A 23,689-nucleotide genomic window follows, 5' to 3' on the forward strand; every position below is an offset into this window, starting at 1 on the left:
TGGTTCGTTTGCATAATCATAAAAATAGTGGACAAACTCGTGTGCGTAACAACATATTAGTATCGAGAACCAGGGCGACTGCCCCTCTAAATCATCCTGTGCCGTCTGTTTGAGCTTTCATTCTTTACCAGGCTAGAGGTCAGAAGCAAATTTTGCTACATAATGACTAATTCCATTCTTATAGCCTACTGATGAAAGTAAACGAGCAGAGCGAGAGCGAGAACCATTCAGCCCGCTGTAGGATATCTTCCCGTATGGTGTCAATTGTGCGGTCCTCAGTCCTCCATTTTCTTGAGCATGTCAACCACCTCAATTGTCTTTCATCCATCCAGCTTCCTCGGCCATTAACAAAGCCTGTTCGATTGCCATGGTTATGGCCTTGCCTTTCTTTATCTCCTGCAGTGCCCAGACCTCCACTAGTTCCCCTTTCGAGGTCCTTGCAACCATCCCAAGGCCCGTTCTTATTTTCTTTGCTGAAACAGCAGCGTCGGTGTCTCGCGATGTTTGTGAACACCGGCGCTAGCCCCTCTTTAAGATCTTAGAAATTCTTTTACTGTGTCTCCTAAGTAATTGTAAATGTTTCACCCTTTTTTTTTTTTTTGGTAGAAATTGAGTTTGTCCCCACTAAAGATTTTTTAAATATCTTTTTATATCCCTTCAAAACTCTAGAGAATTTTTCATTTATATCATTATGAGTGTTGTGCTTCATCCCCCAACATATATATATATATATATATATATATATATATATATATATATATATATTTTACAAAAATATGAGAATGGGTATTAAATATACATCTTCATAAATCTTGTCCCCCAAACCCCAAACTCTGGTTCTGCCAATGTTTATAAAGATTTTAAGCGTCCTCTCTCACAAATATAATGTGCATACATTCTTACACCATTAGGCTTCAACGCCCACAAAACTAACTGAAGAGTTACTACTAATTGTTTCATAACTCAGTTCCGGTTGTTTCTTGCGATCGTAATTCTACAAGCGCTTTTGGATGGATTTATGATTTTTGTTGCACGCAGGGAAAAAAATGTACCTGTTATTTATGGTGGTGTTTTCTTAGGAGTAGCTAGCTTTAATTAAAAATCACAGATAAAATAAGAATTGTCTCGCAATCGCCCGGATGTGTTTAATTTTGTGTTGTTATCAGTGAGTGAGAGTAGGGTCCTTAATACGCTGGCCACTTTGGGCTGCTGCTCCCACCAATTTTGACTGTGAAGCATTCAGCATAATTACTAATTTGCTAAATCAATAAAATGCAAGAATGACATGAGAAGAAATCCACCTCGCTGATAGGCGGTGGAGTACTTACCACTGTGATTTTCAATGCTGAGAAGATTGCAAAATGAGATGCCCTGCTGACCCACTCAATGTCCCCTTGCGTTGCAGTCCAATTATTAGTAAAAGTTTCTGTCAGTTATCTCACAAGCAGAGGCGTCGAAATGAGTGTTTTGTGCGGGTTTAGATTGATTAAAATGAGTAATGAGTATAAATGAATCAACTCAATTATATTTATTTAATAAGTTAAAATATAAATTGAATAATTCAATTATTCATTTATATCTCATTTATTTTAATTTTTTATAAACTAAGTTATCAATTTATATTATCCTTTACACCTATCATTAATTTTAAATATTTATTTATAATATTCAATAAATCTAATTATCAACCTTATAAGGGTAAAATACAGAAAATCTCCTTGTGATTTGATTATTTGACACGCTACCCCCTCATTATTTAAAAACACCCACACTACCGCTCATGCTTTGGATTATAATAGAATGGGTAAAATACAGAAAACCTCCTTGTGGTTTGACTAATTGACACGCTACCTCCTCATTATTTAAAAACACTCACACTACTCCCTCGTGCTTTGGACTAGAGTGGAATTACGCTTTTTGACCTGATGTGAACCGGTAGTCTGTCTATTACTAATCTTTTTCTTTTTCTTTTATTTTCCTTTCCTTTCCTTTCCTTTTTTTTTTTGTCTTTTCTTTTCTATTCTTCCTCTCCATCTTCCTCCATTTCACATTCTCCACAACTCACAATGTCAAAGCATGCTTGGGAGGTCTCCGACGAGTCTTTTCAGGTGGTGGTTTCCCAAAAGCACTGCAAGTGCAAAACCCACATGCCGAAACCTTCGGAAACGGCGGCTCTATCGCCGGAGACACCCTACCAGTGCGATAACGGGGTCCGCCGCCATTGGATCGGCTCCTCTCAATCGATCCAACAACGGTTCTTGGTGACACCCGGGAGGCAGCGACCTCTTCTTTGGCTTCTTGCTAGCCTTGGGGTTGGGTTCTTGGTAGCCCTATATAACTACAGGCAAAATCGCTTTTATTTGCAGGTTTTTGGGGGATCGGAGATTTTAGTTTAGAATCTTCTTTCAATTCTTTGCTAAGATGAAGCTCTCTTTCTCCCTCTCCTCAAAGCCCCAAAATTTGACCCTCGAGAATCCCTCTACCATCGCCACCGACGCCGAAGAGTCAAAAGAATTCGTTACCGAATTCGACTCCTCCAAGGCCCCAACCGCAAAAAATAGGGATAATCGGGTAATTCCTCCTAAACCCAACAAATGGAGGCCGACTAAGAAGATGAAGAACCTCAAGCTCCCACTCCAATCTGATGCTCAAGAGCAACCGATGCTCCAATTTGAAGTTGTTAAATCTGGCCCGTCTGACCCAACTTTTGAGAGTATGTCCTATGACCTTAATCTGCGTAATTCGGGTAATGGGGCACTACTATTGCCGCGCTGCGTAATTCTTTTCTTCTTTTTCCTTTTGCCGCTATTGCTGCCATTGCCGCTGCCACTTTGTTAGCCATTACTGCCACCATCACCTACCACAAAACTTTCAGCAACCCAAGAGACATAAATAGACAACCCAAGAGACATAAATTGTCGCTGCCACTTTGTTAGCCATTGCAACGAAATTCTGAATTCAACAATGCTAGAAAGTTGCGTGAATGATGGAGATCAAGGTTTACGAACCCCTGATAAAATTGGATGAAGATGAATTGATTTATCGGTTCAAGCCAGACTGAATTGACAGTGGAAGTGCCCAGATTTTTGGGATTCTTTGGGCAGCAAGGTCCACCTAGATTTTGTGAGGTGCTATGGTAGATTCTGGCGATGAAGATTTTGGATCGAGTAAAGGAAGAAAGGGAAAGGAAAATGGAAGGGAAAAGCAAAATAGAAAAAAATGAAAACTGAAGGAAAAAAAAGGAAGGAGCAAGATTTCTCCCATAAAAATTGTAAAGATACCTATGATAGTTAAGTCAAAGCACCAAAATTGAAAGAACAAATGACAATAAAATAAAAAATATTAAAAAAATAATAATACATCACTTGCAGGTAATATACAGGTTACCGGTTAAATTTCACTTTAGTCCAAAGCACGAGGGGGTAGTGTGGGTGTTTTTAAATAATGAGGAGGTAGCGTGTCAATTAGTCAAACCACAAGGAGGTTTTTTGTATTTTACCCTAATAGAATTACGTTTTTTGACCTGCTGTAAACTGGTAGCCTGTCTATTATTAATTTTTTTCTTTTTTATTTTATTTTCCTTTCCGTTCCTCTTTTTTCCTTTTCTTTTCTATTCTTCCTCTCCTTCTTCCTCCATTTCACATTCTCCACAACGCACAATATCGAAGCAAGGGGGTCTTGGCATCAGCTCATTTTTTTTATTCTTTATTTTTTTTTTCATTTTCATCTTTTCTTTCTTTTTCCTCCTCTCTCCTGCTCCCCTTCCTCCTCCACCACTTCACACCACCATCCCCTCCACCAGAACTGGGAATCAAGCGACCTTATTCAATGTTACCGGGCAGCCCCTTCGATTTTCAGAGCCTCCTGTTGTCAGTTTTTTGGCTAGAGATCTTGTAAGAGGGTTGCTAGTAAAAGAGCCACAATATAGGTTGGCATACAAACGTGGGGCAACCGAAATTAAAGCAGCATCCCTTCTTTGAAGGTGTAAATTGGGCTCTGATTGTTGTGCAAGCCCTCCAGAGATCCCAAGGCCATTCGAGCTTGAGAAGATTCCGGTCTCAACAGCGTCAACTGGTGGAAAGCCTGCTCCTGGAGCTATGCCCTTTTAGCAAAATTCTGATAATTACCTCGAATTTGATTTCTTTTAATGGCTTTCAAAGCTAGTTAGCTAGGTGTGATTCCTGCCGCCTTTCTTGTGAATCATCCGGCAGTTACCGGATTATAGGACGGAAAACGAAAAACGAAAAGGGATGCCATTTTCACTCATCTGATTTGTCTAATTTTTCAAGAATTTTGTGATGGAATCTTATGAAATTCATGAAATTTTTTCTCGAACATTTGGGTGAATTTGGATTTTGGGGCCATTGTTTTTGGAAGAATCTTTGGAGACAAAGCCGCGGGCGGTGGTGGTGACTAGCGTCAGTAGAGAGAGACGACAAAGCAAAACAGTAAGAGGGTATGAACAACTTTTAGAAAATTTTAAAAGTGCATCACTAATTTCTCAAATTTGTAAAAATACCTATGATAGTTAAGTCAAAAGCACCAAAATTGAAAGAAAAAATGATAATAAAATAAAAAAATTTAAAAAATAATAATGCATCACTTGCAGGTAACATACAGGTTACCGGTCAAATTTTATTTTAGTCCAAAGTACAAGGGTAGTGTGAATGTTTTTAAATAACGAGGAAGTTGCGTATCAAATAGTCAAATCTCAAATGGCCTTGTTTGGATTGCGATTTTCCGTGATCACATTTCTTTATTACCTTTTTTCCTCACATACATCAAATCGCTACAGTAATTTTTTCATGGAAAATACAATCCAAACACAATCATGGTTTTCTGTATTTCACCCGCCTTATAATTTATCCACCCTGTGTGATCACTCATCATTAATTATGTACGTACTTACTGACGTGGTTCAGAATGAAAGCGTAATTAACACGGTCAAACAGATAATAATGCACATTGAAAATGCAAGTTGATCACGTCACCGACTAAAGTACACACTCCTTCAAGGTTCCAACTACAAGGTAACAATTTCTGTTTTTGAGCAACCTTAGCCTGGATAAAGAACAATACTGAGTCTTTTTCTTTTAATCATCTTTTTTTTTCTTTTTAATAATCCATCGACAGCAATTATAGTAATATAGTAATAGACAGTATGAGACTTTTAAAAAAATTTATTGTATTACTCCAATTACTACTATGAGGAGGAGTTCCTCATACTCTTAGGGTAATATACAGTGAGTTTGTTTGGACAACAAGAATTTGGAATAAAAATTTCAGATTTTGTTTTGCTTGTATCATACACATAATTCCTAATTACCTTTTTATCTCACATACATCATATCATAAAAAGTGCTACAGTAACTAGATCAAATAAATCATCCAAATAAATTATTGTCCAAACAAACTCAGTATGAGACTTTGATCAAACTAGGGCTGCAAACGAGCCGAGCCGAGTCGAGCTTTGAGCTAATCGAGCCGAGCCTCAACTAAATTTTACCAAGCTCGAGCTCGAGCTCGACGAGCCGGCAAATTTCGAGCTCGAGCTCGACTCGAATCAAGTCGAGCCGAGCTCGAGCTCAAAAAAAAATAAAAAATAATTATTTTATTTTTAAAAAAATAAATAAAATAATATTTTTTTCTTAATAAATAATAAAATATTAAGGATATATACGTAATTTTACTATAAAAATAAAAAATAAAAAATATATATATATAATATACGTAATTTTATTATTAAATAAAAAATATATATATATATATATATACCCAAGCTCGCGAGCCTAACGAGTTTAATATTCTGAACTCGAGCCGGCTCGAGCTCGATTAATAACGAGCTCGACTCGAGCTTGACTCGAGCCGCTCGATTCGTTTGCAGCCCTAGATCAAACGGAGCCGATTAGAAAAATGGACCTTAGCGTTGCTCTCTCCTAATCAATAGGTGGGTTAATAAGTTCGAAGTCTATTGCCTAATCCAGATTCAAAAGCGTATACCAGCTGATTTAATGTACTAAAAAAACAAAAATGTACTTCTGCTAAGGGTCGACAAATTGCGAAGTAAAATGACCCCTGCAATAATTGAATTTTTTTGTCCCCCAATATTTTGGGTTTCTTCAGCCTGCCTTGTTAGAGAAAAACCATCAAGAGTGCGACACACGGTTGATGTCTTGATGAAACGGAAAGGAAAGCAGCATAAAGCAATGCAATGGTGACTGTTGAGTGGTGGACTCTGACACTCTTTCTAGAAGGAAGTGCGGAAGCATGGCAGAATAAAGGCAGAACAAAGGCGTGTTAAAAGCCTAATAAAGGAGCAGTCTTTGGGAGAGACCAACAATGACATGTACGATTGTGCTATCAAAATATACGTCCGTATTAGTGTCCATTGTATTTTTACATAATTAATGATTAACACCAAAAACAAAAAATGGGAGAAGTTCAAAAACTGAGCGTGTCATTTTTGGATGAAATTAATTTTATATATGCTGGCTGTCTGTCTATACATTATCTTTTTTTTTTTTTATCAACTCCTATGCACAAAACGAAAATTTAGAAGCCAATTACGACATAATGTAAAGTTTAATAATGTCTTGTTGACCAAAAAGATTGACGTCATCTCTCTACAATTATGCAGATCTACTGCTTTATAAAAGTTTTTCCTAATTATTCCCGAATTATTAATTATTAAATCATCAATGCAAATAAACTAACGAGCAAGGCCAAGTTAACTTTTTTCTCCTTTTCTTTTCATTCGATTCCCATCCCCCTTTCCTCTTTCCTCTGGGCCTCAATAATTCCCAAAAGGAGTCAGATTTACCCACTCACGATCTTCCCCCTGTTGGCCAATTGGGGTGAAGTTTCTCCTGCCTATTCTTCCATTCCAACTCCCACCGCCATCTTACGTCATCATTATTCGTCAGACACAACCATTCTCTGCATAATTCCCCTGATTTATCTCTTTACGCTTCTCCTCTTTTTCTAAAAATAAAAAAGAAGAAGATAAAACTAGTACTCACTCTGTAATTTTAATTTTGAGGGGTCTCTTTCAGCTCACTTTTGAGACATTCTACATTTTATACGCTCCCAAAGCTCACCTCTTGCTCTCCGTTCACTTGGCTCAATTCCCATAGTTACTTACATATGCTCCTCTGCTGTCGTATATTAAAATTTTTTTTTAGTTATTCCCGTCTCCCGGACCCCCACTCAATAAACCCTCATCTCTCTCACCCAAGCTGCAAAACACTAGTATGGCTCGTTTTACTTTTCTAGCGTTCTCCTCTCTTCTGCTTCTTGCTTCCCTTTCCATCACCGGTAAGTTTCATCATCAACAAAACGCTCATCTGGATTATTTTTTCCACAGACACAGTAGTTGAACTTTCACATTCTGATCATTGTGCATATTGTGTGTTTTTTCATATATTGCAGGCGCAGAAATGTCAGCCAAGGTAGGGATATGCTACGGCCAACTGGGGAACAACCTGCCCACCCCAAGCAAGTCCGTTGAGCTCATCCAAGCCCTCAAAGCCAAAGGTGTCAAAATCTACGATGCAAACCCAAAAATCCTCGCCGCTCTCGGGGGCACCCCCCTTCAAGTCTCGGTGATGGTGCCCAATGAGATCATCACCAACATTTCCTCTAACCAAACCCTAGCTGACCAATGGGTCAAGACCAACGTGGTCCCCTTCTACCGCAAGACTAGAATCCGGTACCTCCTGGTCGGCAACGAAATCTTAAGCGGCCCCGACAAAACAACCTGGTTTAATCTGGTTCCGGCCATGCGAAGAATCAGATACTCGGTCAAAACATTTGGTCTGAATAAAGTCAAGGTCGGAACTCCATTGGCTATGGACGTGTTGGGATCTTCGTTCCCTCCGTCCAGTGGCTCTTTTAGGTCCGACGTTTCTGATAAAGTCTTGAAGCCGTTGTTACAATTTTTAGATCGGACCAAGTCTTTTTTCTTCATCGACGTGTACCCTTATTTTGCGTGGGCATCCCAACCTGCCAGCATCAATCTTGACTACGCGCTGCTGGCGTCCAAGAACATTACCTACACGGATCCGGTTTCCGGTTTGACCTACACTAACCTGTTGGACCAAATGCTGGACGCGGTCATCTTTGCCATGAAGAAGCTCGGGTACCCGAATATCCGGGTATTTATTGCGGAAACGGGTTGGCCCAACGGCGGGGACGTGGACCAGATTGGAGCGAACACATACAATGCTGCCACTTATAACCGGAATGTGGTCAAGAAGTTGATGGCTAAGCCGAAGATCGGGACACCGGCCAGACCCGGCGTGGTTCTGCCTGCTTTTATTTTTGCTCTGTACAACGAAAACCAAAAGCCGGGTCCGGGCACGGAGCGGCATTTCGGGTTATTGTACCCGAATGGGACTCGTGTGTATGAGATTGATCTGTCTGGTAAGACGCCGGAATCCGAGTACAAGCCGTTGCCGGAGCCAACTAATAATGAGCCTTACAAGGGGAAGATTTGGTGCGTGGTGGGCGAGGGAGCAAACCGGACGGCATTGGCGGCGGCATTGGGTTATGCATGCGGGCAGGGGAATGGAACCTGTGACCCGATTCAACCGGGTGGGAAATGCTATGAACCGAATTCACTAGTCCACCACGCGAGTTTTGCTTTTAGCTCATATTGGGCCCAATTCAGGAAGGTTGGTGGGACCTGTTATTTCAGCGGTCTTGCAACCCAGACCATCCGAGATCCAAGTAAGTACTGTATCCATCTCAAATTCTCAATTTGTGATTATTATTCTGCATGAATGTGTTGTTGAATGCTTGAGTCATGATTAATGTTGCACAAATGGGACTAGTAGCAAAGGGCATGGCATACTCCGTGAGTGGAATTTGACCATTTATTTGCTCCTTTCTTAATAATACATTAATACTACTGCTGGTCAGTTTGTTTATCCTCTTCTTTTTCTTTTTTTTCCCCCCTTTTCGTACTCTCTTGTTTAGTCTGAACTCTGACCTGAACTCTTGCACAGCTTTATTTAATACTGCTAGAATTAAATACTTTCCTCAAAAAAAAAAAAAAAAAAAGACCGCCTTTAATACTAGAATGAATTAAACCGCGTGGTGGGGGGAGAAAGGGCAGTGGACATGGCTCAGTAGAACGTGCAGAGCATTTAATAGCAGTGGACATAGCTCAGTAGAACGTTGTGGGTAGGTGACAGAATAACAGGTAACTCCATGGCAGATGACCTATTCATTACCGGTCGGAATTTTCCTTCTTTGAATTACGGCTGGATGGGATTTATCTTTTTTTTTTTCTTTATATATATATATATATATATATTTTTTAACCTTGGCTTACCCGTCATTAGTAAAGATTATTTTATTTTTTTGCATGGAACAAGATTAGCTTTCTCTGACAGATTTAAGTGATAAGACTCTGTATATGCTAAACCTTGTTGTGTCGAGCTCATTCATTACTACCTTGGCTTCATGGGGCATGTTTATGCTGCTGATGTAGTTTAAATGCTAGCATCCATATTTATTCTTTTCTTACACAGTACTGATTTCTCGAGCCATGTTTCATGTGTAGGTTATGGATCTTGCAAGTTCCCAAGTGTCACCCTTTGAAGTCAGCATGAAGCAGATCACCGGAAAGAATTTGGATACAGAATCATAATGCTCGGACTTAACATCTCTATTGCTTAAGAGCCTTATTTTTTGGCCAATAAAATTGAGTGCCAATTTTTTGTCCTCCTTTTTTCGTGAGTAATTCGTTTAGCCTCTCAGCCAGTCTCACCCATTGTATCCAATTCCTCCCCCCAAAACCCAAATCACCAAACGCCATTGTACCCAATTTTTTCTTTTTTTCTTTTTGTCAAAGGCATTGTACCCAATTTGTTTTACATTTTCAAGTGCATTCTTCCGCAACTTGTACAACTACTCCTCCGTCTGCATTCACTGGACTAAAATGGGCGGGCCATACCAGATTTGCAGAGGTGCTGTTTAGTGAACGTTGCCATCTACTGTCGGCACCCCTTTTTACAGAGTTTCAACGGCTATAAATCTTTATGGAGGATCCCAAGCCGCTATTCTGTCATGTTCTCCGGCTAATATTCTATTGCATGTCTTGACCATTAATCTATATTATCAGTACTCCTTTCGTCCCATTAATCTCTTTTCTCCAATCATTAGGATACTCGAGTACGATGCTTTTTAATTGTTTAATATCCTACAGCAATTTAACAATAACACATATATAGTTAAATAGGGAAAAGACATTTTATCATCCACATGCAAATTAAACCCCTGATTTGCAAATGCTATCTTGTCCACTGTCTCCTTGCAATTTGATTCAAACTCCACCCTTTTCCAGCCTTCCAGTGTGACTATTTTGATGGCTTTCCTTATCGCTAGAGTCTCTTCCATGTTGCCATTTTGGCTGCATGTTCTTGGAACAGCCCAAGTTGGTATCAACCTTTCTTTGTCATCTCTCCCAACTATTCCCCATTCTGTCTTGCTCAATTTTTTGTTGAAAATTGCAGCTGTATTAATCTTTATATTCCCTTTCTCGGGGAGTTCCCATTTTCTGAATTCAATCTTGTCTTTGATCCACTCATTTCCTTCACCTTCCTGGTTCTTTGTTGTTTCTTGGTATTCTCTCCATTCTCTCAAAGCTTTGTTGATTGGAATGAAAGGGTCCCTTTCCACCTCATTGAACTGGCCGTCATTTCTTGCCTTCCAGACTCTCCATAGCAAGTTTGCTGTCAAAACCATAGTTATTAAACCCGATCCGGTCCGCGCGGTTGAATCGGTCAAATTAGTGGATCCACCATGGAACAAAGCCGGTTTAGCAATTGGATCGGAGTTGCGGATGACACGTTTTGAACCGTTTGACTCGGACGATCGAACCGGTGATCCGCCAAACCCGACGATTTTTTATGAACTAGGCGGGTTTGGAAATTTTCTAAAATTACCTTTTTATCCAAATTTTTAATTTGATCGGCCATACTAGTATGGGCATTTGTCATCTTTTTGACAATTAAATGAGAAAAATTGAAAAGAAATTTGAAAAATTAGGGTTATTTTCTTTCTTTGATACTTAGATTTGCCATTTATATTTGTGTATAATATCAATATGAATTCATAAACTAAAGAACATATATGAGTATGGATTGTATGTATGAACTATGGAATATGAATAAATTATGGTTTGTTAATATTTTAAAATTTCTGTACTTGTATTATAATTAATAAATTTATTTAATTATATTATATTTTTTTATTATACAGTATAACCCGCCGGTTGAACCATTGACCTGTCAATCCGGTCCTCCTGCCGAGTTGATGCTCGGGTTGGTTTTAATAACTATGGTCACAACAATATGGTCCTGCCCCTCCTCTCCCTTTGTTGCCTGTATCAATTCTTCCCACCAATGTCAGAATGAATTCCTTAGCCCCTCTAAGCTTATGTTTTAAAACTCGGACTAGATAGTGATTCGGTAGAGTTCAAAGGTCAGGGTCGATGGGTTCGATACGTCATAAATATATATAATTAATATAACATATAAAAATTTCCCTAAAATTGGTGGTTTATAACATTACATACATATTTGATGAGTTTAGATATAATCCAAAAGGATTCCACCTAAAAAATTTAAAAATTATAAGTAAAAATGTAATAGGTTAATTTTATACTTTACTAAAACAATATGGGGTCAAAATAAACTTATAAAAAAAATTTTGAGGAGGGCTTCTAAAGCTAATAAATGCTAAACCTAATGTTTCTTTTTTGCGAGGAGCCCGCCTCTTCCTTCTTTCTTTCCTTTTTATCTTGTCTTTGTTCCTTCTTCTCTCTCCATCATAAAGTCAATAATTCTCTCCTTTTCTTTTATCCCACACAAACCAAACACATCAAACACATATGAAAACTCTCTTTTTCTTCATTATTTTTCTCTTTCCCTCTTATCTATTCTCTTCCCTTCTTTGCTCTTTTTCTTTTTTTTTCCTTCAATTTAATTTCAAATCTTTGAAAATTTAGTTGCATGAAATGGGGTTTAGTGAATTTAGAGAATGAAAATTTTCTCCTAATCTAGATTTCTAACTTCATTCGACACTAATTCTTAGCGCTATTCAAAAATCAAAGGAGTTGGAAAAAAAAGGAAGGAAGAAGCCATCAGGATGGCAGTGAGTCCGGTTTCTTTTTTCTTTTTCTTTTTTTGTTTTTAAGTTTGGATATTTTAAAGTTATACAACATTTTTTTAAAAAAAATTCCTCAATTTAGTACAGAGGATGTTGCATGAGATTCTAACAAAAACACAATGCTTTCTTATTAACTTGATTCTACTTTGCTATTTGGTGGTACTTGTTATAAAATTAAAAAAAACCATTAGAATGGAAAATTTGGAAAAAAAATCCGGTTTTACTTGTTCCCGGTCAAACCCAGTCTTTGACCGAGTCTTTGATTAACGGTTTATTAAAGAGAATCGAACCGAATGATTGGTCAATTTTCGGTTCAATCGGTCGGACCTTCTACAATGTATAGGTCCTGCTTTCCAAATCAGCCCTTCTACAATGGAATAGCATATATTCCAAAGTTTCCACTGCTTCTCCCCATCTATTGCACATGGGACTTCCCTTTCTAGTTTTGTTCATCACTACTTCATTGACTGGTAAGACCTCTCTTAGGCACTTCCATATGAAATGTTTTAGTTTGTGCTTCATATTTAGTCCCCATAGTTCCTTCCATGCTCTAGATCCTCCATGTTCTTACTCTGGTTCGATTCTCCTCCATCATCTTTTTTCCTTCTTTGCTTTGGCAGCTTTGCCCACATGGACCCAGATTTGACACTATAGATTCCTTTCTCATTTCCTATCCAGTACATCTTATCCTTCCTTCCTGTTTTGCTAATAGGAATTGTCATTCCTTTCCTACAATGTCTTTTCTAGCAGCATTTGATTCCATTCCCCATGCCCCCTTGGTACTTGAGTTCTTTAAGTTTTAGCGTGTTAGAAGATATATTGTGAATGGGCTAAGTTTGAGATAGATTCCAACTTTTCTGTTGGTGCAATTGAGAAAATTTTCCTTTGGATTGCTATTTTCTGCGGTTTTTATATAAAAAAAAGTACTATTTCGATTTGATATATAAAAGGTTAAAAAAAATTGAAAAAATATGTTTACGAAAAAAGTAAAAATTTTTTGGGAGAGAATGGCTTTCCAAACAAGGTATTAACACTTATACCAGTTTTCCCTGCTTCACTAAACACTTAACCATAACAACATGCTATTTTGATAGGCCAATTCATTGAATATTTGTATTGTACTACCCGTCCTCGTGATTAAAAGTGGTACAATTATTTCAAACATCAGCGCGCTTTGATGGAAGGAAGATTTAGAAGTATTTATCAATTTTTTTCTCTTCTTGGTTTATGTGGTTTATAAAACCAAAGTGAAGAAAAATGCTGTGGTTCACAAGATATTAGCATACGGAAAATTTGCTCAGAAATTACTGACCATTTAAGCTTGAATCAATTGGATCTCTTGGTTCAAAACATATTCAGCATTGATGGACAATCGACCCCTAAGAGTAAGCGGTTTCTAATTGTATTTCACTTAACAAGAATATATCGATGAAGTTAGCTGATTGAAAGATGCCATGTGACATCACGTTATATAATTCCATTCTTTTTCAGAGGAAAAGGGTTCATGTCATCTAAGAAATCAGCAAGGCACGGTGCAAGTGTAGCACACAATTCTTAACGCATTAGCACGAGTTTACGGAGCACTTCGTAGGGTACGGTTTTGATGCCTCTAAAATAACTTGACAAATGAGAGATAATTGTATCATTTAGCTAATTCCGTGGTGTAAATGATTCTGTGCCCACTTTGCTTGATGCGTCCAAGAATGTGATTTCTTCGATGAGTTTGTGTTTGTGTGCTCAACTTGACGTTGGTTACGCCCTTGGAATTGATTGGAATAATTGCCTTCTTTAGCAGTAGAGGCTCTGGATACATGGCAAATTTTCCTTTTATCAACATGCATTTACGAAAGCGTTTGTTAGGTTGCTCCTGCTTGAAGTTGTTGGTCAGTTTCAGAACTCAATTTCTAACATTATCAGAAACATCTTATACCACTTGGAGAGGTGATGGTTTGAGTTGTGTTAGATACGTAGGTTTTGTGAAGCAAATGTTGAAACTTGAAACTAGTAGGATCAGTTCTTCTGAGAAGTAACGAGGAATCTGTGATCAGCGAAGCTCTGTTTCATTACCTTCATAATTTTCACACTTGAGTCGGTAGTTATTGTAGCATTTTATGAGTGGCTTCATTCTTACATGTATTATTAGCGTGCCCAAGGTCGTGAGATATTGAAGTTGTTGATAAATGACCAAGCAACATACACCCTGTTAATAGAAGTTTATTCTTAAAGAGGTTAGAAATATATAACCACATTCTGGTTTTCTCAGCAGCATACCAGCCTATGCTATGTGACGATAAATTTTATGTCAATCTGAAACAAGAACTTGGCATGCCTTGTAGTTGATCTAGGAGTAACAAAAAAAAGTTCCATGTGTGAATATATAAAAATCCCATTTGTCAATTCATATGCTCAATGAGATCCACTTAACATGTAAAATGGAATTAAGTGGGGCTTTATATGTTCGCGTAGTACTTTTCCATTCGTCATGAAGGAGCAATTACAGATTAGTAGTTGCTTTGGACCAACATAAAATTTTCACTGTCAATCCCAAGTAATTCTTTGTAAGCCAACTTTACATACAGGATGGATACCACAAACAAATACAAATAAATTCTCTGAAAGAATCCAGAACTGAAACCATGCTAGCTTCAACAAGGCTAAACAGCTATTACGTTTATCCTCGTCTGTGAAAAATGGCTAATGAAGTTCTTGATTCTAAACAGGGACTTAAGCTACTCTTGAGATTTTGGAATACCTCTTTATCCACTCATAATGCTCCCAACATTCTATTTAATATGTTTGCATGCATGTTCAACAGTAAACAACAGGCCTTATAAACTTCAAAGTTTCAAAATCAGTAGGTTATATCAGATCATTATGTTATCATCTCCTGTTGCAACTCGTAAGAGAAAAAAGTGTGTGAACGGCCCAGCACAATAGAGACTTTTTACCAGTAAAAAATCTCATCTCAGAAATTAATTGTTAAAGTTCTCAAATCCTAAGGATGTAATCTGATGAAGAATCTCTTTTCTCAATGCAGCATTCGCTTCTGCAGGGCTGGGAACTAGATTCCTCGACTGGAGTGGCAGACAACAAAAACTTAGCTGTTATAACCAGAACTTTTCTGGGAACCAACATAAATGTTAATGATATTGATATCATTAGGCTTCTTGGCACTTGGTATCCTACATGCATATATTGGTAGTCTAACTATTCTACTGATCTCATTGATCAAGGACTCTTCAGTGATGTTGTCCTCTATACTTCTCATCACTTGTAGATATGTGCGATAGTCATTCGGAGTTGATTTGTCCGACCTAATCCGCATATAACTCCATACTCTATGTTCAGAATTCCAAGAACATTCAATGATCTTCCCAGAGTACAAAGAGGGACTGCTACCATCATCGAACACAGCTTTAGTTGCTCCCATCAGCTTCTTCTTCCCTCTTTCATGAAGATAAAGCTGTTGGTGATGGCCAACCATCTCAAACAGAAAATCAACTGAATTCATCTCTGCGTACTTCCATTTCAGAAGACCCTCATGTGTTCGAGGAACATAAGGATCAAACCAAGCCTGAAAGATAAGGCCATCAGCAGCATGCGGAAGCTTTGGGATGAAGTCTTTCAACACACTGTTGACTGTACTGAGGAACCAAAAATCCTTCCTTCTCATCCCAAATGTTTCCAAATCATATCTATAATGAGGATTCTGGCTCCCTTGAATTTGATTACTTTCATAATTTCTGGGCTCAATCACTTCCTTCTCAATCATTTCCCAACGTTCACAAAAAGGTCGGCCCACAAGGGAGATTGAATTAATAGCCATTATATCAAATATCAGGTATCCTCTTACCTGCTCCCCCGAACCGGGTATTGTATCAATTATCATCTCACCATCAAGTAAAGTGAGGTGGTGAGCGTTCTCACCACAACCATCGGTGTGCCTGCAAGGAAATCTAAGCTGAACCCTCCTAAACCGAAACTTCCTATCAATCAAGTAACTGCCTTCATCGGTAATCAACATCATATATCGCGTTCCATCAGCTTTCCATGTTGCATAATACATTCTTTGCTTTAGCAGTTGTATGTTTTCGCGATTGAGCGAAACTGGGTGCAACCCTGGAAATTGCAGATTCTTTTTCTTCCCTACTGGCAACTTGAGCAATTGATAGCACATTTGCCTCAGGGTACGTTCCTGTTCAAAAGGGATGCCATCTCCCAAGATATCATCATTCTTCATTAGTATCTTATAGGAGAGAAAACTTGCTTGTGTTTGGGGTAATAGGAGAGAAAACTTACTTGTGTGCAGAAGCAAGAACAACGAGTAGTAGAAGTAACAAACTGGATGTTTGTTTGTTTCGATCTTGACTCAAAAGCTTGCCAAAGAACTAAAGAAGTAGTAAACTAGTAATTGAGTATTACACTGCTACTTTTTACAAACCGAAAGAGTTGTTAAATTGACGCTCCTCAGGCCAATGGCCATTTAAAAGAACCCCAGCCACCACTCAAGATTCTTTTGACGAATCGGAATCGGAATCGGAATCTGACTGACTCACTCGAACATCCAGGGACCAGGAATCTCCTTGCCGAAAGCTTAACTACTAGTAATACTAACCTAATAGGGAGTAAAATGTCTTTTAAAAAAATCTGATAAGTTTGTTCAAGAGTTTTGGCCTATTGAGCCTTGCTTGTTGCTCCGAACCAGTGACTTTTCAGAGGCATTGCTGGTTTTTTGGGACATAAACTAAGAAACAACACCTTAGTGTTGCAAAAAAAGCTTATAAGAGACTTGTATTGAGGGTAGAAAATGAGCTTATGTTCTACATTCATCAACTCACTATTTATAGTGATTACATGAAACAAACTATCAAAATATCCAACTAACAATTATCCTAAAAATCTCAACAAAATATAATCTTCTACTACTAGCAAATCTTATCTAAAATATTTGTTAACAAACCAACATGATCTTTGGTTAACAAATATCCTTATTTTCTAATAACTAAATTATTTTGATATCAAACATAATCTAGCAAAATATGTAGAAAAAGTTGCATATCCCAACAGTCCTCCTTGCCACTTTTGCTGCAGATTTTGAATTGTCTTTTCAAATCTTTGAATCTTGTTTTGGAGAGACTTTTGTAAGAAATTCTGCAATTGATGATTAGCCTTGCAATGAACTTCTTCTTTTGGATTTTTGTGCAAGCTAAATATTAGTCTTGCAACAAGCCACTTCTTCTGTCTTCTCATGTCAAACTCCACATAAAAGATGATTTTTTTTTTTATGTTTCCAAATAACCTTCTCATAGGTTTAAAATGGAACATCTTTTGACGTTATTTGAACCTATACAGAAAATATGAAATTCTGCATGGCTCTTCATTTTGTCATCACCATCAAAATTTGTAGACTCAAAAACAGAAATGTTATAATCTTGATAAATATCAGGAATCAATTTGATAGTTCCTGACTTATCAATGATCTCCTCCTGAATTTTTTCAGGATCTGAATTCTTGATTTCATCATCATGTTCCACTTTAGAATTGTCAAAATCTGACCAATTCATAGTGAAACTTCTCCTTTTTATTTTAATTGAGAATAATTTATTCTCAATCAAATCATTACCCATTATCTTTGTGAAAACGGCATAAAAAACTGATATGTGAATGCTGGCCTTGGATCTCTGTCTGACTGCAACTCTGTGGTCTCTAATTTGTGTGTCAATCAGCTCTTCAAATGCTGATAAAACAAAATTTGTTTCCACCATATTCCGTAGATCATTGACTACCAAATAAGTCCAAAATTTGTGGCCCAAATTTGGTAAGTTTCACCACTAAAAGTTGAAACATTTGACAAAAAATTCTTTCCTGTCATGACTTTGAACTTATAAAGGATCCTTACCAATGCATCTCTCTAAAAAAAGATTCAGGCCCTTAAGATATAGGTTCTTGATACCACTTTGTTGGTTTTTTGGGGTATAAACTAAGAAACAACACCTTAGTGTTGCAAAAAAAGCTTATAAGAGACTTGTATTGAGGGTAGAAAATGAACTTATGTTCTACATTCATCAACTCACTATTTATAGTGATTACATGAAACAAACTAGCAAAATATCCAACTAACAATTATTCTAAAAATCTCAACAAAATATAATCTTTTACTACTAGCAAATCTTATCTAAAATATTTGTTAACAAACCAACATGATCTTTGGTTAACAAATATCCTTATTTTCTAATAACTAAATTATTTTGATATCAAACATAATCTAGCAAAATATGTAGAAAAAGTTGCATATCCCAACCGAAACTAGGAAAAATTTGACACCGAATTTTGAGAATTTAGAAGTTTTGTAATTGAAGAAATTTGCTTGCTCTTTAGTTTTGGCATGCCTCTCTCTGTAACTCTCTCCATGCAGTCGAGTACCAACTCCATTCCATGGGACAGAGATGCTATGTCATATTTCCGGTGATTGTTGCTATTGTCGAGGAATTCAAAATTATTACCACACAGTTTGATGCTTATATTCCTATGTTTTCACTTATTAGACACCCTAAAAATTATAACCCCATTAAAAGACAAAATTATTATGAGCTGTAATAACTACTAATAAGTACTAGTAATAGTTGTTTCTACTGTAACGTACTTTATGACAAGTTTGAGAGAATACTTTATGACAAGTTTCAATAGGATTTCGATTTGTGTGATGCCCAGTCACTTGGTTTATGTCCCTCGCATCAAATAAAACTACAAAAATAAATAACAAATAATTATATTATTTGGTTTATGTCCCCCATGAAATGGATAGAGTATTATTTCAAACAATTATTTGAAATAATTACTGTAACACTTCTTGTGATGTGATGTGTTTGAGATAAAAAGATGATTAAAAATATAAAATGATATATTAAAAAATGTGTTTATGATAGGGGGAAGAATCATAACTCTTTATATTAAAAGATCTTTCTCAAAAAGAAAAGATAAAATCTTTAACTGAACAACTGAAAGAAATGTATAAGATCTCAGGCTCACAAGGAGATACTATTCTCTCACAAATTTCTGAAATTGGGGAGCTCAAAGGAAGGCTGTCTCATACAGCATCTCAAACACACTAGTTGTTGGACTTTTACGGCTCCAATTAAAGACCTATGTTGGACTACACTATGTTGGACTATGTTGGACTTTTACGGCTCTAATTAAAGTCTTTTACGTGATTAATTAAATGTTAATCAGATGTTCTACAAACTTTATTACAAAAATTCCTTTTATTTTTATATTTTTCTTGTTCTTCTAATTTTTGTCTTTCTATTGATTTTAATTCAGAGTATTTATGCCAAAGTAAATCTACTTTTGCTTGTCTTAAATTTTTTAGAAATGATGCGGGATGGTGGTGTGCTACTTTAGATAATCTAGCTTCTTCTATTTGTATATGTGCTAAACACTGGTCTGTTGTTTCAATTTCCTCTAAAATTTTGTCAAAATAATAATAGGTATCTGGTTGTCTGAGGCTTTGTAATGCTAATCTGTATGCATTTTCTGGAGTGGATGTAAATTGAAAAAGCGGTTCAAAATTCATATAAAATATCAGGATGATTAACTGGAATTTAAGAAATTGATGACTACTAGATACTTTAAGAAAGATAACTGAGATTTTACCTTCCATGCTTTAAATCCAAATTTTCCTTCTGATGCTGTGAAAATGGGAATCTTGTGATTAGGAGTTTTGCCTCACCGGATCTTCCCCTGGCACCTGCTTTGTAACTGAAAGGCTTTAATGGGTACTACACCGTCTTTTGGTCTTTTAGGATCCTAAAAACAAGGTATCTTTTTCAGAGTTTCCGGTTGTTTGGATCTAATCTAGGGTTGGCTGCCTAAATCTCTACTTTCTTATTTCTCTTTCGTCTTATGCTTAGAAATATGAGAGAGCTAAAGACTTGTAAAAAACTGCTAAAGAACGTATGAAATTGGAGTTTTTATTGGATGCTTTAATTTACAGGATGTAAGTGCATCGTACCCAACATTGGTTTGGGACGTATGCCTTTATAGACTTCTTGTGTAAACTGTGCGGACTTAAAATTTTTGACTAAAAGTCCGTGGATATGACATGTTAACTTTTACGGACTTAAAACCTACTGAAATCCGTAAAAACATCAAATCAATATTGCCTATCTATACAATGTGGCTGTCAGTGAATAAAGGCTAAAAGCTCTATGGCCGTCCTATACAAAAAGTAATTTGGCCAAACTATACAATAAAAGCTTTTATGACCGATCTATTATAGCTTTGGACAAGATGGCCGAAGAATTATCCTTCCATCATATTCTCGATATTGCTCATTTCTTCTGGTCCCATTGTTTCCCAATAATGATCATCATTATATTCTTCATCTGCTTCGATATCCAAATGCCTTGCTCCTGAGCTCATATAATATCCTTCTAAATATTTTTCAAAAACTTCTGGATAATTGGTGCTTATAGTGAAATCTTTTTCTAACTTAAACCTATATGGGACATATATCTTTTGTATCTTATTTTCATATACTAATCTAATCCCATTTTCCCATTGATCTATGAAATGTCTGTAAGCTAATTGGATCATTTTAGCATTTATCAATTGTTCTTTTAATTCTAATGGACATTCCACTAGACTGCTGCTGATTTTTTCTAGTTCTTCTGTCGTTCTCCTTGCTGGTGGTATATTGCTAACTGTAATCATCATTCTATGTATTGCTGGTTCTATATCAAAAAATCCTATCCATTCTGCTGGCGCGGATTTGATATGTACAGTTGCCCACTGTCCATAGTCTAACATTTTTCTGATGAAGTATCCGAGATGAGTTCCAAGACAATGAGTATCTTCTGGATTTGTAACAATAATTTTTTCCAGGAATCCGGCATCCATAAGAAATTGTGGTGTTAAAATAACTCGTTCCCCATTCACTCTTAGTATCTTTGGGGATGAATATTTTGATAAGATAATAGTTGCTCTGAGGAAAAAATGACTGAGTGTATGTATACAATGGCTGTTTATTTTCTGGTGGTCACAGGCTTCTGGATTGTTTGGGCAATGTTTTTCTGGGTTAATGAAGAAAGATGGATGTAGTCTAATGGCTGCTGTATTTCTAATTGGGTCTTTTGCTATTTCATAAAAGTATTGTTGGGCTGCCATTAATTTTGAATAATATTGGGCTTGGGCTTTTTGGCTAATAATTTCTTGGATATGTAAAGGGAGGAAATTAAGTAGGTGATATGGTTTAAAGGATATTCTGGGCTTAAGAAATTCAAATGGTCTTTCTGAAATGGGCTTTTCTTTTATAAAAATTGTCTGTTTTATTGGGCCGGATGAAGAACTGGCCATTTGAGATGCTGTATGAGACAGCCTTCCTTTGAGCTCCCCAATTTCAGAAATTTGTGAGAGAATAGTATCTCCTTGTGAGCCTGAGATCTTATACATTTCTTTCAGTTGTTCAGTTAAAGATTTTATCTTTTCTTTTTGAGAAAGATCTTCTTCTTCAAAATTTCTACACTTTAAATTTAAACTTCTAATAGCTTGCTCCATGCTCTTACAATGTCTACAAAATTCTATTCTATTTGTGTTATCTTTTTCTAATGCATATTGATAATTTCTACTGCTACTAGGGGCATCTGTATTTTGATATACTGGAGCCCTCATGCTGTCCATGCTAGCCTTAGGATCTACATAAAATGTTGTTCCTATATTATGCCTAGCAAATTCTAATGCTTCATGTATGCTATGAAATGCTTTCCATAAAGGATTATGAAAATGATTTATTTGTTCTATAACGGAAATCCATTTAGAATAGATTCCAGGTATTTTTCCTTTTACCACTACATAATATGAAAAACTTTGTTTTGGAAGATTACTAAAATAAAATACTAAGATATTAAGATTTCTAACTTTATCAGTGCTATTTCTGCTATTCCAGAGGTTATTTAAGATATCCTGCTGGATGTCTTCTAAATTACCTTTCTCTTGGCTATGGAAATGTAGACTTGTACCTTTAGGGTACTTTGTAAGTTCCCACTGGCCAATTTTGACTTTCTGGAAGTTATATGCCATCTGCTAAGAGATCAGAAGAATTGTTAAAAAGTCGTGATAAAAAATCTGCTAAATTATTATCTTTACCTTTAATGTGTTCGAAAACTACTTTATATCCATTACCAATAATACTATCTACAAAATTTAACCATCTTCTAGTAGAACTTCTTTTTTCATTATGTTTATCAAAAAACTTTTTTATTGCTTCACAGTCTGTTCTAATAGTTATTTCAGATTTGTTGATTATAAAGAGTCTAAAATTATCCAAACTATATTTTACTGCTAATAATTCATTATTTATGCTACTTCTATTGCCTTTTTCCTTATATTTACCACTAGCGTATCTACAGATTTGTTCATTGTTTTTATTACTATATTTGTTTGGTTTTGCAAAAAGAACTGCTCCCCATCCGGTACTACTGCCATCACATTCTATTATCAAGTAATCTGTGTCTAATGGTAATTTTAGATCATGTAAATTGCCTATTGTTTGTTTAATTTCTTGTATTAGTTTGACATCTTCTTTATTAAAGAATTTTTGCCCTTTTAAAGAGGTTTTATTATACAATGGTGCTACTAGATTATTTAAATTTTTAATAAAAGGTCTTGCATAATTTAATAATCCTAAGAATTGTTGAAGTTTCTTTGTTTCTTCTATCTTATCTGGAAATTCTAAAACCTTTTTACAAATATGTGGTTGTAATTTTATTTTTCCTTGTCCTATTTCTGTTCCTAAAAATTCTATATTTTTTCTAAAAAATTGTGCTTTTTTATTACTGATTATTATTCCGTGTTTAATAAATTCTGAGAAAACTAATTTTAGATGGCTTACATGTTCTTCTTTGTTTTTTGAAAATACTAATATATCATCTATGTATACTATGACAAAATCTTTATATTTATTAAAAATATAATCCATTTTTCTTTGAAATATGGCTGGTGCATTTTTTAACCCAAAAGGCATTACTAACCACTCATAGTGTCCTAAAGGACATGTAAAAGCTGTCCATTCTATACTTTCTTTATGCATTTTTACCTGCCAAAATCCTGACTTACAATCAAATTTACTGAAAATATATCTATATTGGATTCTATTTATTAACTCATTTTTATCTGGTATATCATAGCTATCTTCTTTAGTATTGTCATTTAATCTTTTATAATTTATTACCATTCTACTTTTTCCTCGAACTATTTCACTATGTTTTTTAACTATAAATGCTGCACTTCTGTGTGGACTAGTATTTCTTCTAATTATTTTTAACTTATTTAGGTCAGCTATATGCATTTCGAATTCTTTTATATCATCATTACTAGCTTCTATTTTTGCTGTGCTAATTTTTAAATTTGGATTTAAAATATCTAACTTACATTCTGTTTTGTCCTTATCCCAATGAATAGTTGGATTTTCTCCAAAAATTTCTAATTTTTCTAATTCACTTATTAGTTGGTCTATATC

The 23,689-nt window shown here is 36.1% G+C and overlaps 3 protein-coding genes across 3 annotated transcripts; 1 reads left to right on the forward strand and 2 right to left on the reverse strand.

The window, feature by feature from the left end:
- Positions 1 to 7,057: 7,057 nt before the first annotated feature.
- LOC113713377 (probable glucan endo-1,3-beta-glucosidase A6) lies at positions 7,058 to 10,146 on the forward strand. Its single transcript, XM_027237098.2, has 3 exons — positions 7,058 to 7,314; positions 7,429 to 8,727; positions 9,566 to 10,146. Exons 1-3 carry the CDS (start codon positions 7,251 to 7,253, stop codon positions 9,601 to 9,603), a joined length of 1,401 nt encoding a protein of 466 aa, XP_027092899.1. The 5' UTR covers positions 7,058 to 7,250; the 3' UTR covers positions 9,604 to 10,146.
- A 42-nt stretch (positions 10,147 to 10,188) lies between these two features.
- On the reverse strand, positions 10,189 to 10,749 carry LOC140019928 (uncharacterized). The gene has a single exon (XM_072071547.1). The coding sequence runs from the start codon at positions 10,747 to 10,749 to the stop codon at positions 10,189 to 10,191; it is 561 nt and encodes a 186-aa protein (XP_071927648.1).
- A 4,069-nt stretch (positions 10,750 to 14,818) lies between these two features.
- On the reverse strand, positions 14,819 to 16,547 carry LOC113713385 (uncharacterized). Its single transcript, XM_027237109.2, has one exon. The coding sequence runs from the start codon at positions 16,412 to 16,414 to the stop codon at positions 15,272 to 15,274; it is 1,143 nt and encodes a 380-aa protein (XP_027092910.1). The 5' UTR covers positions 16,415 to 16,547; the 3' UTR covers positions 14,819 to 15,271.
- Between the last annotated feature and the right edge of the window lie 7,142 nt (positions 16,548 to 23,689).

This window comes from Coffea arabica, chromosome 1e, assembly GCF_036785885.1.
Source record: "Coffea arabica cultivar ET-39 chromosome 1e, Coffea Arabica ET-39 HiFi, whole genome shotgun sequence".
NCBI classification, from domain to species: domain Eukaryota; kingdom Viridiplantae; phylum Streptophyta; class Magnoliopsida; order Gentianales; family Rubiaceae; genus Coffea; species Coffea arabica.